Genomic DNA, 23,190 nt, shown 5'->3' with positions numbered 1-23,190 from the left:
TACAAATAGTTATGCTGCTTTGTTTGACAGGGTGATCAAACGTCTTTGATTGTGTTTAAAAACTCCCATTGAAAAGCTTCGAACGGCTGTGAGTTGTAACACTCTGCAGGAGGTAAACAAGGTACGGACCGTTTTAGGGAACGGACATAAAAACAATCACACATTCCGGTGTAGGCTACTGCAGCCACACATCACATTTAACGGGGTAAACTGTACTTTAAATTTACTTCGAAAAAAAAAAGTTCTTATAGTTGATAATAATTCCCTGACACTAGCATGGCAAATTAGACTATGGTGCGACAGATGGCGGGGCGCCACAGTCTAGTTAATTAATGGGAAACACTGAAATCCTAAACCCCGGGCACGGATGTTGAACAGTTTTAATCTTGAAAAGAATTATCTGGATTTGGGAATTTCCTTTTCGCTATCTAGGATCAGATAATTCAGCTCACTGTTGTTGTTTTTTCAACAAAAAAGCTGGAAAGGATCAACTTTAAACAGATATAGACTTTGTTTAAAGATATACGTTTGGAGCAATAATGCCTTTATTTGATGGGACAGAGGATAGAGTACACAGAGAGAGAGTGGGGGGGGGGGGGAGGGGGGGGGACCACAGGTTGGATTTGAACCCTGGCCACCCGCTTGGGAGATGATAGCCTCTGTACATGACATCATTTGAGAGAGGGACTCTACCTTGACCTGCTGGTCTCTGATCAGTCTGTCGACGACTGTGATGATGAAGTCTTTGGCGAGTGCAAAGTTAGTGGAGCCGATACTCTCTGAGCTGTCCACAATGAAGGCCAGGTCCAGAGACGCACACTTACACTCTGGTAACACAAAAAACAAAACACACAAGGAATGTTACAAAGCAGGCGAAACAATAATGATGATGAATGAGTTTAAAATTCAGCACAAACTTACCACAACAAGCTGAGAAGGGATTCAAAGTGGATTGAGGGGGAAAAAAAACACAAATCAAAGTTAATTGACTGAAAAGAACCAAACGTAACACGACATAACCTGTACAACCTTCACATCCGCCAGGTTTGGGTTGCATGTTTGGCTAATCAGAGACTGGGTTGAACAGGTCAAAGTGTTTAGTGTGGGGTACATGTGGCTTCATTTTAGTGAGGGTGCATTGACGTGTGCATAGAGTTTCACTTACAGCAGAGCTTCATGATGATATCCAGAATTTCACATTCCTGAAGCGAGAGGTGGAGTATGCGTTACAGTATGGCAATACACTGTTAAATCATGTTACATAACTTTTAAAGACAACACGCACAGCCAGGTCGATGACTGTTTCAAGCTGCTCTAAAAATAAAAAATAAAACTTGATAACTGCGATGTTTCGCTCAGAGCTCTGCTCGCTGAAAGGCTGCATTTTTTGTGCGCAGGAAATTAGATGTGTGTCTTTGTAGTGAACGCACGGTATCAGGTTTAGAGACAAAACTAGCACAGCCTCAGGGAGGGAGATAAGTCGGTGGTTTTTAGCAACATAGAAGAGGGCGAAGGTCCTGATTAAGTGGACTGATTGCATTTTTTTTGTGTACTCACATCAGTTCCTGGTGGTCCAGGAGGCCCAGAAGGTCCCTGCAGAGAGAAGGAGAATGAGTGAGAAAAAAAAGATAAGGGGACTGAGAGATTCTTCCCCCTGATTTATGTGTTTATCTGTTTAAAGGAAGGCCTCATAAAAGAGTATCTGGTCTGACTTCAGGATGAGAGAGCTAGTCCTGGAAGAATGTTTTCAGCTTGAATAAAAAAAAAAGTAATTTCTTTGGAAAACCATTCCTCCTTTGACTGCAAACCAAAATCCCTCAGTCACTGAACCCACATCCACACCCACACATTTGTGCGCCGCTGTCTTTCTGCAACAACATGTGAATCTTACAGAAGTTCATTGCCACAGCATTCTGTTTTTTTTTTCCTCTCGGCTGCACGAAAACCATCTGTTTTGTTTTAACAGACATTAAAACTCAGTTTAAGAGCATTCTTTTCTGTGACAAAGACGCCAGCGTAGCTCGCATGTGTGCGCAGAGGAAAACACAGAGAGACAGAAAGAGGGAGAGAGAGTTAATTGTAGTCGAGAGAAACTGTCCTGAAAACACATGATGCAAACAGTTCATACAGAAATGTGCAGCAGAGACACGAGCCAGAAGAGAGGCACAAAGAGAACGAGGAGGAAAGGGAGGAGAGAGAGAGAGGAGGGGAAGTGTGAAAGGTTACAGTTTGAGAACATGAATTCATGCACAGTGTTATATTTAGATCCGTTGATCTTTTCTCATGATCCAATACCACAAGGTTTAACTTGCCAGTTGTTGAAAGGGAATTGCTGGATCTTTCCTACACGCTGTGAGCGAGACTGAGACATATTTCAAAATGTCCTCGCATGCAGTTCGCTGTCGTATTTAGTGATGGAGCGATTTGTGATTGAGTTGATAAAAGGTTTGATGATATTCTCTTCAATATTTCACCAGATTATAGTAGATTGGTCCTACTTTGTAACCCCGGGGCGTGTCCAGAGGGGTGTCCAGGGTGTGGCATGGGCCTCCCCAGGTGCCACCCCAAAAATCCTAAACTGTGAATGGCTGTTTGCTCTGTAAGAGGCGGGGCTTATATTAAAACCAACTTTGAGGGCTTTTTGCATACATTTTTTTTCACTTACATCAAATTGTTACTTTGAACATACATCTTCTTTTTGTATAATTCAAGAATTGTAAGCCAAGTAGATATGATTGGTGAAGTTATAAAGAGTAATTCACTGATATTAGTTTGTGTGTGTGTGTGTGTGTGTGTGTGTGTGTGTGTGTGTGTGCTATGAAAGTACACTACAGTGTGACATAATACTTCACTATCATGATCCCAGACACAGCAGTTTGTTTTACGCTTACAGTCCTGGTGCCGTAAATACCAGCTGCAGCACAGATTGTGTATTAATCCGCAAATTAAAATAGTTCCAAAAAATGTGTTTTTTCCCTGTAAACTACGGTGCCTGGCATTTTAAGGGGTGATTTAGGTCGTAAAAATGAAAGAAAATCTAAAGTCTTTTATAGGAACATAGCGGCTTCAGGTTTGTGTTAGAATTCAAAACAATAAAGTTTCTGTTTTTTCCACTTCAGCTGTGGACATTTCACATCACCTTAGAAACTTTATTAAGACTGAAATTTAAATCAGGAGCTGTACAAATATGAAAATTTAAATGTAATTTGTAATAGAGCTAATCTGAGGTTTATTAAAACCAACCTATAGGCCATTTCCAACTGTATTTATTTCAGAAAAAGATGTTAAATGACCTCAAAACTTCATTCAAATGTGAGAACAGGTTAAACATTTAAAGGGAGAGATGCTATCTGCAGGTGTGGACAGCAGTCCCCCCACAGTCTCAACGTGCATCCACACGCAGACAAACCTACAACACTCAGCTCATGCCATGGTTTCTTGGTATTCTTACCGGATTGCCCTCAGGCCCTCTGTGACCTTTGGCGCCTTTTGCTCCTGCAGGTCCTGGTTCACTGTTCTGTAAACAAAAAAAGAATTAGAGAAAATTAAACAAGATTTTCAGTGAGGCTCTCACCTGTTAAATAAATGCACAACTACAATATTGACTGTGTTCTGGTTTGTATCAGTCACAGTCTGTGCAGAACAATCATTTTTGTGTCCATACAATTTGATTATTTTGTAAAGGCATATATGATGACTTCGAATAGTAGTATCATCAGATCTGTGGTTGACTTAAGATTTTTTTTTTTTCCAGATGGAAGAAGTTGCAGACAGCGGGGGAAAACAGGGACTACCTGGTAAAATAGCAAAGTAAGTCTGGGTGTCATCAGCTTAAAGCCGTACATCTACATCTTCTGTAGTAATGACCCACTGAGGCTTATGATTATAACTCCACACGTCAGTGTAGACCTGAAGAAGCCTTTCGAACGAGAGGTGAAACCTCTTCAACCACTTTGACTAAGTCCAGTTGAAGTTCTTCTGTTTCATTTACAATGTTCAGGTTTCATATACGTCAGTGAGTAACTTCTACAATGACAAAGGCTTCAGTTTAAGTCACATTATCTCTATTTCTCTAAAAGAAATCAGCTTATCAAAATACCTCCCAAATGAACAGTCAGTCTGGAAAAGGCTCAGAGTTCATGTCAGATCTTTTCCACACAGGTCTGCAGAGAGCAGCAGCTAAAGCCCCTCCAGCTGCTGCTCTCTGGCCGGCTGATCGCTGTGAGATTGTGACGCAGAGTGTTGAAGTGTGGAGAATAAAGAGCTTAACACCGTAAATCAATTTAGGAAAATTATCCTGTCTTTAGGTTTCATGTTCCCACAGTCAAAGAGATGTGGGCATTTTGGTGAGACAGCTGCAAAGAATTATACATTTACAGCAAAGTACCAAACTGAGAGCGGATAGCAAGCCAAATGTGTTGTTTATGCTCCAAGAACAAATGTAAATGTTTTTTGAATGTGTTGAGTCAAAAAGGACTCATGTGCTGCGTTGATCCTTAAAAAGGTGTATGTTATCTTTAAATGTTCCCAATGGTCTTAAGTGTTCAGTTCAGTAAAGGGCAAAGGTCAGATTAAAACACTGTAAAGTCAAAGATCATGAAAGTATGGTTTTTTTTTAGCCCTTTGATCTGAGTGTGATACATCTATGTACGTACAGTGGACAGATACAAGAGAGAGAGGAGGTAATGCCAACCACCTGGCCTTTACACACACACACACACACACACACACACACACACACACACACACACACACAGCCTTTGATAAGAATACAAACACATGTTTCCAATTACTGCACATTCTCAACTTCAAACGTCCTGATGTAAAAAGCAACAGCCATATCATCCACACACACACACACACACACACACACACACACACACACACACACACACACACACACACACACACACACACACACACACACAGTCAAAAGGTCCATCTCCACCTTTATCTTCTCCGACACACCCTCTCGATAACCTCCTGTCCCCTCTGGCCAGAGAAATGCAGGCAACAAACTACATGTCTGTGCAGTGTGGAAATATTTAAACAATTTAAATTACAACTCAAACTCACAAAGACAATCACGATAAAGACAGGGCTAAAAGATGATCAGAAAATGTTGTCGGGCAGTTTTTTGTCTCTTAATCTGAAATCAAACTGATGACTTTTTCTCCTGCTGTAATGTCCCAAACAGTGACAGCCGGATGTCAAACTTGTGGGAACAAACAAACGACTGTTCAGAGAAATGGATGGACACATTCCTCTGGAGAAAAGTGGATAGATTCACTTTTTCCATTGAGATGGACCAAATATGGCATCTTATTACACATCTTATAAAAGACTGACCAATGTGAAAGCTGCAGAGAGAAGGTAGGGGATATTTTATTTAAGGCTGAACGAGGTATACATTTTTTGGGGGGGAAAGGCTTATTTCCGTACTGGCCAAGTGCTGGATAAAAAGATTCATACAACCTTGGCTTCTGTACCAAAAGAACAAAGCTACAGCCAGCAGCGGGTTAGCTTAGCTTAGCTTAGTTTAGCACATGGTGTGGAGAACAACTAATCTGTTTCTGTCCAAAGATAACAAAATCTGCCTTCCAGCACCGTAAACTGAAAGGTAAAGACGATGACCTGCTGCTTTATGGGGGTTATGTTGGGGGCTCTTGTGGACCAGAAAAGCACAAAAAAACATAAACATAAAAACCTGTGATACTACTGATGAAAAGTAGAAAAAAATAAAAATAGGGATATTGTCGAGAGGCGCTTGTACTCAGATTTTGGAGAGCAACAAGTCTAGTTGGTTCCCAAATTTCAGGCTTTGTGCTAAGCTAAGCTAAAGGGATGCTAGCTACATATGATACTAGACTGTGGGGATATTTGTACGTTTTAGTCATTAGTATATTAAGCGAAACTAGCCCAAGAGGCAGGACCCTGATTACTCTTTTGAAAGTTGCTTGGAGCAGAGAAACCCCTCCACAAAATGTTTGACCAAGGTCAGGTCAGTCAACAAAAGTGTTTAAATCCTAACCAGTGTAAAATGTAAGTTGTATCACTAACATCAAAAGAACTTCACAGTTTATTTTTGTAATTGCAAACACAAAGCACACACATATATTATAATATAATGAAGAAAAGGCTCAACACAGGATATTAATATGATTGTTGTACCGCCTCACGTTTTCTTGTATGATCTCACGTGATCAGCAAATGTAAACAACAAGACAAACACAGACAACAACCAGCTGTAAAAAAAAAAAGCTCTGCAGTGAGAACATTAAAGCAGAACGCTTAACAGGTCTGGATGAGAGACGGGTACAAACGAGGTCACTACGGTAAAGTTTCCATTTCTTCATGGACTTGAGGTGAGATGGTACATGTTCAGTTCTTTCTGCTGCAGGATGAATGCTAACGTTAGCTTCAGGAGCTAAAATGTTTTGAATGCTCAAACTCCTTCTCTTCTTCTCTCACTTATTACTCTCCCTCTTAAAGCTCCTGAGAGGAACTTTTGTTCAATGTTGATTTTGGCGCCCCTTGTGGACAAAGCAGTACTTCCTATCTCCATGCTGATCTTGTCCTGTACATGCCTAAGTAGTGTTTTCTACAAAAAAATCTCATCCGGATTTATTTTTAACAGTCAATCACTTCACTCATTGAGAATCTTCACAGTTTCTGTGGTGTGCTGTTAATCACTTGACAGCTCGCCTGACAGCTATCGATCTTTACGTTGATGGTCTTGATTGAGTTTGTAGGTCATACAGAGGGATCAATATTATTTTCAGTCTTTTTCATTACCAGCTAAAAACTCCTCATAGGAGCTCTAAAATACTTTAAACCGGTGTTCACACATCCAATATCTCATGAAGTAGGACGTAAAGCTAGGACCTTGAAAAGAGAAAATCCCAAACACTACTCTTGCTCAGCATTACCATTTATTAAAAACCAACGCAGTGTGCTGGATTTACTCTTTCTAAGGTCGTAAAATCTTTATATCAAACATGTTTGATATTACTGTGTGTCAAAGATTAGGCAGAACATCTAAAGTCAGGTGTACCTGTTGCCAAGTCATGATGCCTTTAAAAGCATCCAGTGAGAGCTCAGTTTAATGTCTTCAAGTCACCATAGTTCATGATTCAGTCAAAGCTCTGAATCATGGGACGCTAGAACAAACTTAACAGACTTTTATTAAACTCCCTTCTGTGTCTCTGACGCATTATTCCTAAATTAAGTAAATGTTAGAACTAAAGACCTTAATGATCGATAAAAGGCTTTTTAAATGTTTTTTCTCTGAAAGTTAGTGTATACTATGAGTATGAATAAACATCTCTTTGTCACTGTAGGTGGATGGGAAAAGTTATTTTTGGCAAATAACTGATCCAGAAGACGTAATCACACCGTTTGCCCACCATGTCACATTTGCTTTAAAGCCACGCCCACTTCCATGGGCTTGGTTTTGGCTCATTTATTTGACTTTTTGACCGCTACTTTCCAAAGACAACCACATTCTTGTAGGCTGGTTGATGCATGGCTTTGCTTGTTTATATTTCAGTTAGAAAATCAGTCCAGAAAAAATGAAATGGAGCAAAAACCACCAGTAGCGTTTACACCGTTATTCCAAGATGGTTTCCTCTAAACTGACTCATTTGGCGTGCGTGATTTGAGTGGGTGGTTCGGGTGCTTTACAATCAGGCTTAGGTGTGTGGTCTTTAAGAATCATTTAGTGAGGTTAAGGGATTTTTCCTGCAAAATGCTGCACACAAAAATGATACAACTGAGAAAATAAGCATTTGGGCAACGGTGGTGAATGACTCTAATCCTTCTCTGTGCCACAGAGTCTTTACGAGTGGTTAACTGATCTGACACAGTAAAGTTAAGGCTTACAGAGTGTGACTGCTCTTTGAAAAAAGAGAGGTCAGCATTCTTTGATGAACGGATGAGAGAAAAGTACAAACATGTGCAGAAATGTTTACGGCACCAAACTCAGAACCCTGGAAATGCTGTCATTTTAACCTAAACACGACCAGGTTGACCCCGGGCTTAAAATCGGAAGACTGACATGCTATATGGACACGGCTGGTTACACACGCATGGTGTCCACAATCAACACACACACACACACACACACACACACACACACACACACACACACACACACACACACACACACACACACACACACACACACACACACACACACACACACACACACACACACACACACACACACACACACGCTCAAATGCAAACAGACTCGCTCACACTGCAAAAGAGTAATGCAGTCCCCTCCATCGTTTCTGTTCATTTCCTGGTATCCTTGACAACGACATATACACAGCTGCATCAGCTCAAAGCCCTCTTCCCCAATGAAACACACACACACACACACACACACACACACCAGAAAGCATTTCCAGCTGCAGAACAGAAGGAGAGTGTGAGAGTAAGATGGATGGACTGAGACAAACAACAGTGAAGAATGTGCGGGTCTGATACAAAAAACTAAATGAAAGACAGAAATTAAAAAGAAGAAACCTATTATTAAATACTGCAAGAAGTGCAATAAAAGATAAATATCTAAATGTGCCCATAAACCAAGAAATATGACTCACATCCTGTCGCTGCCTTCTGCCAGAAACGAGGGAAGATAAAAAACGAGATCAAGAGAGAAGACTAACAGACTCACATCAGGGCCTGGATCTCCGGGCTCTCCGTCGTCTCCTTTGGGTCCAGGGGTTCCCTTACTGCCCTGAAGGTCACAGGGTGAGATGACTAATGAGCATGGTAATTGATTATGATCGGTTGTCATGCACTTCAAACACAGATGTTTAAATCCACACACTAATAACCTAATACAGTGTGCTTGATATATGTCAATCTGTAATTCAGTAAACTTCCAAGTTATCTATAACTAACCAATGAGACGCTCTAACTTACATATTCCGCCTCTAAGTTCTTAAAAGGAGTTGGAAAAATAACTTACCGGCTCACCAGCGTCTCCACGAGACCCGGGGTAACCCTTAACAAAAAAGACATGAATGTTCAGAATTGAACACAGAGTATGATCTGCATGGACTCCTGTTCACTCTTAGAAAATGGACCTCCTGCTGGCGCCTTCAGAAGATCATGCTCTAACATGATAGCTTTTAAATGTCTCCAACATAAAGACTGTTATAGCAAGAGTCTTTATTCTTCATCAAGTCAAAAGAGAAGTCATCTTTCATGCCATCATCTACATTACATTGGCACTGTTCAGTGGGTTTACAATGCGGCAGCAAGCTGCTTTCTTTGATTGTGTGTTTTTCATGATTCTGTTGAAAACCATTATAACCAAAGAAGAACTTACAAAAGGTACACAACCATAATCTTTCACAAATTAAAGGAAGATATGGAAAAATATTAAAGGAAAACATTCACAGATTTTCACATTAATGTCACAATTCAAAAAGTTTGAATCAAATACTATGACTTATCCATTTGGTCTGAGTTGTAAATACTGAAGGCCAATGAAATATTTGAAGAGATGCTCAGAGACATGACATCACAATCAGTTAAAATACCAATAAAGGAACTGATGGACTTTTGCAGAGTTCTAGGGGTAAACACACATACCTGAAAACCTGGACAACCTGCAGTGCCGTTTCCTGGTACACCATCTTCTCCCTGAAATCAACAAAGAAATACAATTAAAGATCCCTTCACAAACACACACATGCACACACACACACCCAGACACGCACGCACGCACGCACGCACGACACACACACACACACACACACACACACACACACACACACACACACACACACACACACACACACACACACACACACACACACACACACACACACACACACACACACACACACACACACACACACACACACACACACACACACACACACACACACACACACACACACACACACACACACACACACTTGCACATGGCAGGGAATATGATGGATGGCACACATCTGTCTCCCCCTCTCTGTCTCACACACTCACCCTCTCCCCCATCTGGCCTCTGTCTCCTGGAGCTCCTTTGATTCCTCTCGGTCCTTTGGGTCCCTGCAAGATTAAAGAACCATCCGATTAAAAACATGTGAAATGTGACATGGCATGTGTTTGCTGCAACATTTGGATTCTGTCAAGACACTTGTGTGTTTCCTGTGTATGCGTGGGAACAAAGCAGTCCTCATGTTTCACAGACACTTTGAAGTTATGTAACAGTCAGTTGCTGCACTAATTGCAGCGATTGTGAGATAAAACGTGTCCAATAACAAAAAAGATCACTTGAAAATAGTTGCAGTGTACATGATTGATGACAACACAGTTTCTGACGATAGTTTTATGGGCTTTATTTGAGGGTAAAACAAGTCTCATTAAAGATACAGCTACGAGAAAATCAGCCTTCAAAAACTGAAAAAAATGGCTTCAAACCTTTTTTTAAATATTTTTCAATAAGAACCAATCACAGCAAGGAGAAACATCTTGAGTTGGTTTTCTTCAAAGTTTTACACAATAAACTAAGCATAAGTGATTGTATAGGTTAGTTCTTTGTTACGTTAAGCACTCATATCAGTTAATAAGATTTGTTTATTTATAAAGCCTTTAATCTATTTCATCAGGACTGTATGGGTGTGGTCAGATTGGATTAACGGGACAAGTAACACTGTGGCTGTCATTAGATCCTGATTGCTTAATCCTTATTGGTGCACAGAAGTTTGTGACATCATCACATTCAGACTAAGCCCCGCCCACTTGAAGCAGGCGAGACGAGGTCGGAAAAAAAATAAAATTAAAAAAAACGGTTGTGAAAAACCCAAAGTCTTTGTAACTTTGGAAGAGAGCTGTTTTAGTTATTTTTATGTTAAACATGTGTACCTTAATTAATAATCCGTGTGTGTGTGTGTGTGTGTGTGTGTGTGTGTGTGTGTGTGTGTGTGCGCGTGTGTGCGCGTGTGTGCTGTTGGACTCACTTCTGGTCCAAGTGGGCCTTCGTCTCCTCTGTAGCCAGAAGCCCCTGATTTGCCAGGCTCGCCCTGAAAAACAACAACAACACCTCTAATGAGAGACTATTAAAACACTTTCCAAAAACAAAGACATTAAACTCATACTGCTGAAGAAAAACGCAAAAATGACATAAAGACAAAGTTCCCCCTAACTCTATAACTCCATCTCATGTATAGAGCACTAAATGGTCTTGAGCCAAAATACCTTATCAGGCATCCAGACCCCTCAGGTCCTCTGGGGACAGGTTTACTGACTGTTCCCAGAATCAGAACTTTGCAGGGTGAGGCAGCTTTTAGTTTCTATGCCCCTCACCTGTGGTGAATAAACTACCAGAGAACCTGAGGCTCTCTACATCTGTAAACTCTTTTAAAAAAGACCAACAGCAATTGGGCTGTGTAAGATGTCCCTGCAAGTACCTGAAGGTCTGAACCAACCTGTGAGGTGTGACTCGACACAGACGGAGTAAACTGTGAGCCTAAATCCTCGGGAAGACGTTCTAGTGTGGATTGTTAATTGATTAAGTGATTAAGTGAGACCAGCAGGTTAATTTGTGTCTGTCTGGACAGTAAGACTCTGTGGTCAGGGACTTCAGAGCACTGGATTCTTGTGTGCCTGCAGAGCTGGTTACTTAAAGTAATCATTCACTTTAATAGACAGACACGACACCATTCTTGATAACAAATTAGTGTAGTGTTAAACTGTAACGACTGTGGGTGAATTTCACCACCACAGCACCCCTGGGTGGGGTTTCCAGGGCGCCTTCTCCGAACGCAGACGGAGAAAACTGTGAGCAGTTGAATCTGTGTCCGTCGGGACAGTAAGACTGTAGTCGGGGACTTCAAAGCACTAAAACATTATAAGGTGCACAGAGCCGATAACACCACTATAGAAATGTTTGGTTATTAATTTATTTTTGTATTTTAACGTTTTATTTTTGCTTTATGTCATATTATGTGATTGAATGATTTTTAAATGTCTCTTCCCTTTGTCATGATGCGTTTGATGTCTTGTGTGAAGAACTTTGAATTGCCTTGTTGCTGAAATGAGCTGTAGAAATAACCCTAACTTGTCTATGAATAGCTTTACAAGACTCTTATTTAGCGGTGTTTTGTATCCACTGCATTGCTTAATTAAACATTTTAAACATGTTTTGTTAATAAACAAAGGGAGACTCAATTTAACAGACAGATGTCACTCTGTCGTGGAGTACACCTGTACATCACTGAAGCCAGAGGTCAGCAATAAAAACTCTGATCTGACTTTAGCGTCATGCATTATAGCCTCCTTCAGATTAGCATAGTCAGCACTAAACAAGTGCCATGAGGTAACAGGAATGTGATGAAGTCAGCACTGTCCACCTCCAAACCCTCCCGAACTTTTAAAACAATAATCTGTATACAAACAAAAAGTAGTACCTACATTATTATTGTTAAATTAAAAGAGTTAGCCATTGCTGTGGTGTTTTTTCTTGAGTGTAGCAGGTTAGCTGAGCTGCTGCGTGCTGTCCATAATGAATTGACTGAATTACATTATTAATGAAATGGAACAAGACTCTTGTTCATTGGTGGGTATGTGTATAGAAATGTTTCAGTGTCTCTGGACGGCCCTTCATGGTAACTTTTGTTCAAAGCTAACTGTTTTGTCCTGGTGCCAGGCTCTGCTAAGCTAGCACCTATAAACAGGTTTAACTAAGTTGAATGATTGTTGCTCTTCTAATCTGACTTCATCCAAGTCTTAAAACAAAATAAAAAAGTGTGCTTTTGCCAATGTCATGCTGACATAGAAGAAGAACCCTCCTAAAGTGTTATTAGTCATCGCTGTGTGACTGTGATACAGAATACTGCCGCTTTAGAGGGTTTATTGATGTGCAGCACATGACTGCATGTGCGGTACAGCTTTTTCCTGACTGTGTGAGGTAAACCCATCATGTCAGTTCTTCCATGTTTTCTCTTCTGTTCAGTTTAGTAAATGTTCATTGAGCTCTGATGAAGAAGGAGGTGCATCTGAAAGCACAATAGAGCCATTGAACGTTCTGACATCACGGCGGTCACCACAAATAAGAACTTGTAACGTATTATTATTATTACTGTGCCTGGTGCCTTGTTAATAAAAAAAACCGTGCTGAGGCTTTGGCTGGAGCGGACGGAGAGAAGAACTGAGTCAGAGGGGAAAGAGTGAGTGTCGACGTTCCCAGGCGGAGGAGAAGCTGAGAACGGGAGAGGGGAGCTGAAGCGAGGAGGAGTGGGCAGCACTCTGGGGCTGCAGCCAGGTTCGCCTCTGTTTAAGCCTCCCCTCAACATGAAATATGGACACAAATGCAAAAGAGCTAACATGTGCACACACACTAGAAACACTACATACACACTCTGGCACAAGTTCTCCTCTCCAAGTGGAAAAAAAAGGATGCTGCCAGAGAGAAAAGTGGGTGTTTCAACAGGCTAACAAACAATGGTTCAGCAGCTCCTGTGTGTGTGTGTGTGTGTGTGTGTGTGTGTGTGTGTGTGTGTCTGCGTATAAATGTGTGTGTGATTATATTTGAGTGTGTCTTACAGGGTCTCCGTTGGGGCCAGCTGAGCCCTCCCTCCCCTGATCTCCTCGGCTTCCTGGTTCCCCCTGGCAGAGAAAGAACAAAATGTTAAAAATGATCAATAGTCTTTCAAGATTGTAACAAAAGAGACGAGAGGCAGAAGGAGCCAAGTTTTAAAGATCAGCAGGAGAACATGGTGAAGGACTTTATGAAAATAGTCTGTGATTCAGTTAAGTCAATCTGGATGTCACTGCATTTCCCGTGAATTTCACAGGAGGAGGTGATGAATTCAGACTGAATTCAGTGAGAGTGATGGGGGTGGTCCTCCTCATCATTTTATCTCTCACCAGAAAAACAAAAACAAAAACGTACTTTTTAGCTAAGTGTACAAAAACATTGTTGCTGTACTTAAGGAGAGTTTTATGTATTTTTAATAACTAGAGTAAAACAATGTTAAAGGGTTAGTTTTTAAGAAATTAAGAAGTCTTTCAGACGAGGAAGAAACACCTTCAACAACTTCAACCAAGTCCAGTTGTCTTTTGAATACTTTTTTTCATCATATTACTGCAGATTTCTTGTCATAAAACTTAATTGTAACTGTTCTTTGGGATCCTCAACATTTTCAAATATGGCTCTTAAATTTACTTTTAAGGCATTAAAGGGATTGTTATTTTATTTTTTCCATCAGAGTACACTGCCTTCACAACTTCAAGATTTTACACCAATGGGATGGGACAACGGCTCAAAAAAAGCAGCGTTCTCAGTGTATCCTTTGGTTAATATCAGTTAAAACAAGGTTAGTACAAAAGGTACGTTTCAGGAGCTTCACTTCTGCACTTTTACTTCAAAGAGAAGTTAAATCAGGTCTTCTATTTGTTTTGTACACATGTATTTATACTCCTAGAGTTTTTTTTTTGCATCCTCTGTCACTCACAGACTCTCCTCTTGGTCCTCTGTTTCCACGAGATCCCTGCTCTCCCTTCTCTCCGACTTGCCCCTATGAAGAGATTTCAAAACACCATGTCAACATGTACTTTGGCTGCTGTTTCAAAAAATACTTCAAAGTTCATATTAATCTAACTTACTCTCTCCCCACGAGGTCCATCTGGCCCTGGTGCACCCTAGAAAACACAAACACCCGCACAGACACACACAGCAGGATATCAGACGGGCTGTAAATGATAACAAAACCTTGATGTGTTTCTGCTGTTGATCGGAGCTTCGTCACTTACATCATCCCCACGCTCTCCTTTGTCCCCGTCCGCTCCACGAGGGCCTCGATCTCCCTGAAACAACACAGGTATTTATTCATGTGTTAGATTTCCTGCCCCGTGTGATACTATTTGTACTGATCTGTCTTCTGTCTGTCTTTTTTTGATGTACCTGAGGTCCCAGTGGGCCGTAGTTTCCTGGCCTTCCTGGTTCTCCGTCTCTTCCAGGATCTCCCTGAAATAAGAGCATAATATGTTATTAAAGGCCACCCAAAGGTTACTTGAAATATTCATAAGAACAAGTTTTTTTTTCTCATCTCACTTTTCCTCCTTTCAGTCCATAAGAGCCGGGGTCTCCCTTTGGTCCGGAGTCTCCCTGCAGACCCTAAAAGCGGAGAAACACACACAGTTTGAGGGAATGATCATAAGCAGCTGAAGCCACAACACTGTCTGAGGCCGCAGAGCATGTACGCACATGAATGTGTGTGTGTGTGTGTGTGTGTGTGTGTGTGTGTGTGTGTGTGTGTTTACAGTGGGACTATATGGCTCAATTTAAACAATCTGACAGCAGAGAATGTAAACGAAGCGTGATTAAGGGTCGAGGGCCTCTGTGTGTCTGAGCCTCAGGCTGATACTGAAGTGGCCTGTATGAGCTTCAAAAGAGATTTTAGTACACAAAAATAGAAACAAATACAGTGTGTGTGTGTGTCCAAACACCTTAACATCTGACTGCTTGTGTATTTGCGGTCCTCAGACTGTGTTAGCGTCTAGTGATTGGTTTCCCCTCTGGTTGTGATTCAAACTGTCTGCGATGCATGACATTAGTCTGAGTGGAGCTCTGATTGAGGTCCAAATTTGGAGCCGAACAGAAGGATTAATCTGAGATTGAGATATAGGACTTACATCTGATCCAGGAGATCCTTTACAGCCGGCGAGTCCAGGAAAACCAGCTTCACCCTAATGAGAACAACAAGAGAGACACAATTAAACATTAATACATTCATAAATAAATAAGAATAGAGCGTGACACACATACTGTAGCATTTCATTATTTGGATGTTTCAGGTCTATTACTCACCTTGCGTCCATCAACTCCATCATTTCCTCTTAGACCTTTGTCTCCCTGAGAAAGAGAGAATAGAGAAAGATTCATTTAACCAATATTATATATTTTTTAGAGCAATCACCGACAGAAATGTCACACAACTGTAAAAAAAGAAGAAAAAAAAAGGTTCTCACCTTGTAACCTTTGTGTCCTCTTTCACCCTGCAGGAAAACACATGACATGAGCCAGCTCGTTAGTTATACAGCCCAGCAATCCTATAACAAACAGTTTATCTTCTTCAAGAATAATTTTCGTATTTTTGAGTGGTGAAAGTACCTTCTCTCCTCTGCCACCGCGATCTCCCTGGAAACAGAAAAACCCAAGAATCAAAATCATTCCATGTAACAAGTAAAACATACAGAGTCAGACTTATATTTGCTAATGTCTGCTTCCTTTTATTTTTTTCTAGGTCACAACCATTAATATGAAGTAACGTAAGGTAAGGTAACGTGACGTAATGTTAGGTAACATAAAGTAATGTAAGGTAACATGACGTAATTTTAGGTAAGGTAAAGTAACGTAAGGTAATGTGACGTAATGTTAGGTAACGTGACGTAATGTTAGGTAATGTGACGTAATGTTAGGTAACATAACGTAGCATGATGTAAGGTAACTTAAAAGTAACGCAACGTGACGTAATGTTAGGTAATGTAAGGTAACGTAAGGTAAGGTAATGTAACGTAATGTAAGGTAACGTAAAGTAACGTAAGGTAACGTGATGTAATGTTAGGTAACGTAACGTAGCATGATGTAACGTGAGGTAACGTAAAGTAACGTAAGGTAACGTGATGTAATGTTAGGTAACGTAAAGTAACGTAAAGTAACGTAAAGTAATGTAAGGTAACGTAAAGTAAGGTAACGTGACGTAATGTTAGGTAAAGTAACGTAGCATGATGTAATGTAAGGTAACGTAAAGTAAGGTAAGGTAACGTAAAGTAACGTAAGGTAACGTAAAGTAACGTGACGTAATGTTAGGTAAAGTAATGTAGCATGATGTAATGTAGGTAACGTAATGTAAGGTAATGTACATAAGGTAACGTAAAGTAACGTAAATTAACGTGACATAAGGTAAGGTAACCTTAAGTAGCATAATATAATGTAAGGTAACTTAAGTAACGTAAGGTAACGTGATGTAATGTTAGGTAACGTAACGTAGCATGATGTAACGTAAGGTAACGTAAAGTAACGTTAGGTAACAAAGTAACGTAAGGTAACGTGACGTAATGTTAGGTAACGTAAAGTAACATAAGGTAATGTGACGTAACGTCTGGTAACGTAGAGTAACGTAAGGTAACGTGATGTAATGTTAGGTAAAGTAACGTAGCGTGATGTAATGTAAGGTAACGTAATGTAACATAATGTAAATTAACGTGACATAATGTTAGGTAACCTTAAGTAGCATAATACAATGTAAGGTAACTTAAGTAATGTAAGGTAACTTAAGTAACGTAAGTTAACGTGATGTAATGTTAGGTAACGTAACGTAGCATAATGTAACGTAGCTTAGCGTAAAGTAACATAACATATGGTAACGTAAGGTATTTTAAGGTAATGGAACGTAACGTACTTAAACATACATTAACGTGAAGTAACTTAAGGTAACTAACGTAGCCTACTGTAAAGCAACCTAATGTAATGTAATGCAATGAAACATAGCGTTTTGTGTAGTATCCTATTATGTTGTATCATATCCTGTAGTGTTGCATCGCATTGCATATATAGAACTAACTTGCTTTTATATTTTACATTTACATTTTTCATTTTACTTGAATAACACATGAATTTGAGGCACAGAATTATTATTTTTACAAAAAACCTTTGGCTTCAAGCAGCCATTTTGCAGATATAGCTGCAGACAGAACCATCAAAAAAGGACAACAGTCAACGAAATACCTGAAACTGTAAACATTATGGGACTATATACAGTATATGAAGAATAACCATGGTGTTGAAAAAAGAGTGACTTTACCTTCATTCCACTGTAACCAACAGGACCAGGATCTCCCACACTGCCCTGTAACAGAGAAAAAGACACATCAGATCATCCAAATACAAAATTCCATCACACCCGTATGAAAAACCCAACAAGTTTTTACATGTCTGTTCAAATGGTCAGAATGGAGTTGTTGCACTTGATGGAGGACACAAAGGTCACTTACTATGTCACCAACATCTCCTTTCTCTCCGGGCATTCCTGGTCTACCGGTTTCTCCCTAAACGAAGGCAAAACAGAAGCATTATTTACATTTGAGGATTTTGGAGCACTTTCACTGAATGCATTGTGTACTATGAGGGTTTAACATATATTTTCACATGCTTCATCATATATCATCCCACCTTGGAGCCAAGGTCTCCTCCTGGTCCTTTAGGCCCTCCTTTAGCCTGCAGACAAAAAGAAAGAACACAAACCATGAAACAATCGAATTAAAAACAGCAAGTAGGGATGATTTTAGCTGTTAAAGGTCATACATGACATACTTACATTGCAGTCGAAAGAGCAACACTGGAAAAGAAAAAGAAAAGAACAATATGAACACCTTAAAGCATGAACAGTTTCTTTGTCTGTCTTTATGTTTGGTTATATCGTCTAGTTTTGAATTCATCTAAGTTGAGGTCATGATATTACCCAGTGTTACCGCTTTGATCCAATCTGTCAACTGAACTAAAAATCTACATTTTTTCATCATTGTTGGCAGTTTCCCTGTTATCTCAGTTTATTTTTTATGCCAATTTCAGCTTCCTGTACTCCGATCCCGCCTTGTTTCCTGATCATGACAGAGTTCACTAAAGACTCAGCCAAAACAAGAGAAAGGCAATGAAAACAAACCAGACTGTAAACAACACAACTACTTCCTCAAAGATTTATTTCACTCTAGACTCTAAACTAACAAAACATCTCTAGAGGCCTCAAACTGGGTAAAGTGGAGAAATTTGGTTTGTAAACATTTTAATGCCATGACATTAAGTCTGTATGCAGTCTGTAAACAGTTTGTCTGACTCAAGATGTTTCAGCAAAACTCATCATAAACTATTTATAATGATTCAGATTTCAGCCAAATTGTTGAGATTTTAGGACATTTTGCAGAAACTCTCGTAGAATTCACATCCAATCATTTTGATAGCGTAAATTGTTACATAGAAAGTGTGTTAAAATGACATACCGTATCTTTCGTCTCGTTTGTCTGAAAAGAAGGAAAAATAATCAATATTAGTTTAAAATCCAAATGTTGAGCTTTGTCCATATATGAGAGGAGAGGAGAGGAGAGGAGAGGAGAGGATGACAATAAAAGAGAAGAGAAGAAGAGGAATCATACGATGATTTCGATGATGGTTCGGATGGTTCCCATGTGTGTGGATCTAGAGTCGTCTGCAGCGGTGAAGTTCTGTCTGTAGGTATGATCTGTTGCGATGAGGGACAGTCTGGTGTCCTGGAGAGATGCACAATAAAAACACCATCAACACTTATGAATACAGAAACTGCTACATGCTGTCTGGCTGATGTTTCTGAGCATGCTGTTGCTAATCTTTCAGACATGAACATAACAGTCAGGTATATTTTCATGCAGCCTACATTAAAAATAGACTTATTTATTCCCACACTAAACTTACATACATTACACATCCACTGATATTTACCTTATAAGCATCTCATTTAAAGTTTATGTCTTTTTTTCTAATTCCAGGCTCACCTGAGCAAGTCGGCATGTCTGTATACTTGTGTGTGTGTGTGTGTGTGTGTGCGTGTCCTCTTTTGAGTACAGTTCTTTAAAATTAATGACTATTCCTTAACTATACTTCTCTTCATTTGTTTCTGTTTACTTGATTCAACTTTATTTTAAGTGACTCTTCTTGGTTTTCGTCAAAGAGCTGAATCATCTTCTCTTCTCTTCTCTTCTCTTCTTTTATCAAATGTAAGTCATTTTACTTGACCGTAGATTATTTTAATGAAGGATGCCTCAGATATATTATCTAATCATCAATTTACTTTAAGTTACTTTTTTTAAAACCTCTTCACAATCATTTATTTTACGTCACCTTTCTTTCCTAACAGTTACTTTGTGAATCATCGCCTCTCTTCTCTTTACCTTGCTGTAAGATACTGAACTCTCCCTATCCTCATCAGTCATCAGTCTTCTGTGCACACATGAATGAAGAGCGCTAATTTATCCCTTCTGTCTGCGCTAATCACATCGAGTTTTAAGAAACCATGATAATGGCGACATATACTGTACATCTTCTATGCTTAACTCCTCAAGGACTCAAAACAATGTACATCCAAAGTCACCATTTAAAGTATTTTAAAAAATTGCAAACAAAAAATCTTCACAATGAAAACTATGAGGTGCCTGTTGCAACAGAGCCTGAAGGTGGATCTCAACAGTCCTACCTCTGACCCTCTGACAAGGCAAATAATCAATCATAATTAAGGATTTTGGTGTGGTGTGTTTTTTTTTTTTTTGGGGGGGGGGGGGGCATACCACCCCTGGCCACCTCTCTGCAAAGCCTCTGCCTACAGATGTATGATTAATATCTTACCCTAATGTAGCCCCGCCCACATTCAACCAGGGTTAGGAGCAACGGTCAAACACAGTTACAGAACCTTCTCATAAGAAGTGTCCAAGACTATTTCTCTTTAGGCTTTGAACCACTATTATTTATTTTCAGGGTATTAAATGGGGTTACGCGATTAGTTGCTGTAATCATGGTACCTCTGAGGGTCCTCACAGGTATGTAACTGTGCGTGTGTGTGTGTGTGTGTGTGTGTGTGTGTGTGTGTGTGTGTGTGTGTGTGTGTTACCTCCTGGTCAGGTGAGATGGCAACAGCGAACACTTTCACTCCATGTTGTTTGGCTTCGTTGGCGGCCTCTTGCACGCCTCCACATGGCTCTTTGTACCCAGTGATTGGATGCCCATCAGTCACCACCACGATGTACTTGTTCTCATGGTAGTGTGAACCCCTGCATGCATACACACAAACACACAGTTACAAAAGATACCATTCGCCTTATCATGGAATCTGCTCCGGTGTGTCTTTTATCATTTACCCGACAAGCAGCTCAGCCAGGCCCCTCTTGATGGCACAGTCGGTGTATGTGCCCTTGCCGATGTACTCGATGTCAAGGATGTCCTTCTTCAGGGCCTCGCGGTCTCTGTTCATGTCGCTCAGCTCGCGCACCATCTTCACATCGTCACTGTAGTGCAGAGCTCCCGAGTTCCATGTCAGGATGCGGTCACAGCGATGGCGCCTGGATCAATGGAAATGTAAAGTACGGTATCAGTTGTTGTGGTCATACCATTCTGGTATTACAAAGCATATCAATTATATCAGGTGCTTAGTCATTTTTGAGTAGAGCTAAATATTGTGAAACCCAAAAAAAACCTTTAAGTAAAACATAAAACAACAGTGATGGATGCACAGTTATACTCTACTACGTTACAGAGGTTAAATAATGAACCATAAAATCATGAAACTGACAGGAGCAATTCTTCCTAAACTTTCATACTCTATGCATTTGTGTAAGCACACTTTTTGGTTTTCATTGAACAGTGATGCCCTCTGTGGTTACATGTTTTAATCAGTGATGGGTGTGGTTGGGTGTGGTCACAGGTGTGCTGTGCTCTTGCACATGTAACTACAACAACCTGTGGTGTCACAATGTCCCATACAATATGTGTATTTTTACTGCAAGGTGAGGAATGAAACAAGCTGGTTTCAATGGAAGAGCTTAACTTGTAATACTGTAGTGTCTTCAAATCATGCTAATGCTCCTTTTACATGTAGAGAATGGGAATGAATCACTGTAAGTGTTTCTGTGTGTGGGTGAATTGATCTTACATGTCCTTGAGTTCATCAATGAAGCGATTGGTGAATGCCTTGATCTGTCCGATATAGAACTCTGGAGGTTTCTGTCTGAGGGCCACACTCTCCGATGTATCCAGAACGAAGAAGAGGTCAACTGGACAATCTGCTCACAAAAAAACAAAAAACAAAGATGGCTGTCAGCAAATATCATCCAATAAACAGAGTGACATCTATGAGTATATGAACAATCAAAAAACCCCAAACTTATTCAGACTTCAGCACATTCATCTCTACAGCAGCATCAGACATCAGGCCTACATGAAGCATCCTGCACCGCACTGGGTACCAAGAGGCTGATCTATGCACCTTCATACAGGTAGATGTATGACAGGTGCAGGCCTGTACTGACTGCCTGCATCCATAATATGGCTGACTGCATTTACACTTTTACATTTTATATGTTGCTTAGCATTCAGGCAGAGAAACAAGGCCTGAGGTACAATCAACTGTATCACTTTGGCACCCACAGCACTTGCATATCTTACATCCCATTATGTTTACTATTCAGACCCATAAGGACCAAACAAGGGCCTGCTCAGGGTGGGCTAGGCTACTTTCATCATTTAGTCATACTTTCAGTTGTCTGTGCTGTTGATTAGAAAGAAAGGGTCCTCAGACTGAGAAGTATGCAACCCCAAGACAAGGAACATCTGGACTCACTCTTGCATCAAACAACGCGTTAGTATAAGACATGTTACATTCAGATACAGAAATACCTTTACATGCAATATAATATCAGAAGACAAACAATTGTATGCGTTTTCTTTGAAGATTTGGGATATTTTCTACAAACTTACCCGCAAACTTGTCTCTTACGACCTGCGATTGCGCACCAGCCACGAAAACGCACAGAAGCGCGAGGAGACTTCTGAGAGTCTCCATGTTTAAACTGCACAAAAGCTAAAAAGTTAAAACATAGAAAACACCCCAATCCCCTGAAAATAAAACACCGAACCACTCCGGCCCCAAACCCGATAACTCTAAATTGATTTGGCGAACTTTTTCGTGATCCAGCGCTCCGCCGCAGTTTTTCCGAGGCGAGACCCAGAGCGCGCAGAGGAGGACCAGAGCGCACGGCGAGGGAGGAGGAGGAGGAGGACGAGAGGAGAAGGAGGAGGAGGAGGAGGAAGGGTTCACGCGCTTGCTCGGGGGAGACGATTTGCAGGAATCGACAGGAACGCGCACGGGCCAAGAGAGTTTACACAAAATCAAAAGATATGTAGCCTATGCTTCCTTAAAAGGGTCCACAGGGACAGAGGCGCGCAGGAATAAACAATCAACCTGCTGATCGTGGAGGAGGCTCCAATGTGCGCTGAGTTTTTTTCCCCTTTCTTTACAGGAAAGAAGTGCCTGCAGACACCACTCTTGTTCGCATTTTAATTGTTTCATAATGTGTATAATGAGATATTCGACATAATAAGTAAGGGGCCCCGGGGAACAAAAGTAATGAGGAAATTCAAGAAATGTAGTC

General features: G+C 40.5%; 1 protein-coding gene across 1 annotated transcript in view; it reads right to left on the bottom strand.

The window, feature by feature from the left end:
• Window positions 1-22,801, bottom strand: part of col6a1 (collagen, type VI, alpha 1) — a 28,528-nt gene extending 5,727 nt beyond the window's left edge. The window contains exons 1-30 of the mRNA XM_061044077.1: window positions 22,517-22,801; window positions 21,693-21,822; window positions 20,902-21,102; window positions 20,655-20,814; window positions 19,171-19,284; window positions 19,018-19,038; window positions 18,339-18,359; window positions 18,194-18,238; window positions 18,016-18,069; window positions 17,826-17,870; window positions 16,133-16,159; window positions 15,991-16,017; window positions 15,830-15,874; window positions 15,655-15,708; window positions 15,074-15,136; window positions 14,924-14,986; window positions 14,773-14,826; window positions 14,626-14,661; window positions 14,475-14,537; window positions 13,564-13,626; window positions 10,980-11,042; window positions 10,006-10,068; window positions 9,610-9,660; window positions 8,981-9,016; window positions 8,684-8,746; window positions 3,452-3,517; window positions 1,558-1,593; window positions 1,166-1,202; window positions 922-930; window positions 694-827 (exon numbers count right to left, since the gene is read on the bottom strand). Coding sequence (XP_060900060.1) covers window positions 694-827; window positions 922-930; window positions 1,166-1,202; window positions 1,558-1,593; window positions 3,452-3,517; window positions 8,684-8,746; window positions 8,981-9,016; window positions 9,610-9,660; window positions 10,006-10,068; window positions 10,980-11,042; window positions 13,564-13,626; window positions 14,475-14,537; window positions 14,626-14,661; window positions 14,773-14,826; window positions 14,924-14,986; window positions 15,074-15,136; window positions 15,655-15,708; window positions 15,830-15,874; window positions 15,991-16,017; window positions 16,133-16,159; window positions 17,826-17,870; window positions 18,016-18,069; window positions 18,194-18,238; window positions 18,339-18,359; window positions 19,018-19,038; window positions 19,171-19,284; window positions 20,655-20,814; window positions 20,902-21,102; window positions 21,693-21,822; window positions 22,517-22,601 — 1,929 coding nt within the window. The 5' untranslated portion in view covers window positions 22,602-22,801. The remainder of the gene's footprint in view (window positions 1-693; window positions 828-921; window positions 931-1,165; window positions 1,203-1,557; window positions 1,594-3,451; window positions 3,518-8,683; window positions 8,747-8,980; window positions 9,017-9,609; window positions 9,661-10,005; window positions 10,069-10,979; window positions 11,043-13,563; window positions 13,627-14,474; window positions 14,538-14,625; window positions 14,662-14,772; window positions 14,827-14,923; window positions 14,987-15,073; window positions 15,137-15,654; window positions 15,709-15,829; window positions 15,875-15,990; window positions 16,018-16,132; window positions 16,160-17,825; window positions 17,871-18,015; window positions 18,070-18,193; window positions 18,239-18,338; window positions 18,360-19,017; window positions 19,039-19,170; window positions 19,285-20,654; window positions 20,815-20,901; window positions 21,103-21,692; window positions 21,823-22,516) is intronic.
• Window positions 22,802-23,190: the final 389 nt, after the last annotated feature.

This window comes from Labrus mixtus, chromosome 8 (assembly GCF_963584025.1).
Source record: "Labrus mixtus chromosome 8, fLabMix1.1, whole genome shotgun sequence".
NCBI classification, from domain to species: domain Eukaryota; kingdom Metazoa; phylum Chordata; class Actinopteri; order Labriformes; family Labridae; genus Labrus; species Labrus mixtus.
This window is presented reverse-complemented; position numbering and strand designations above follow the sequence as displayed.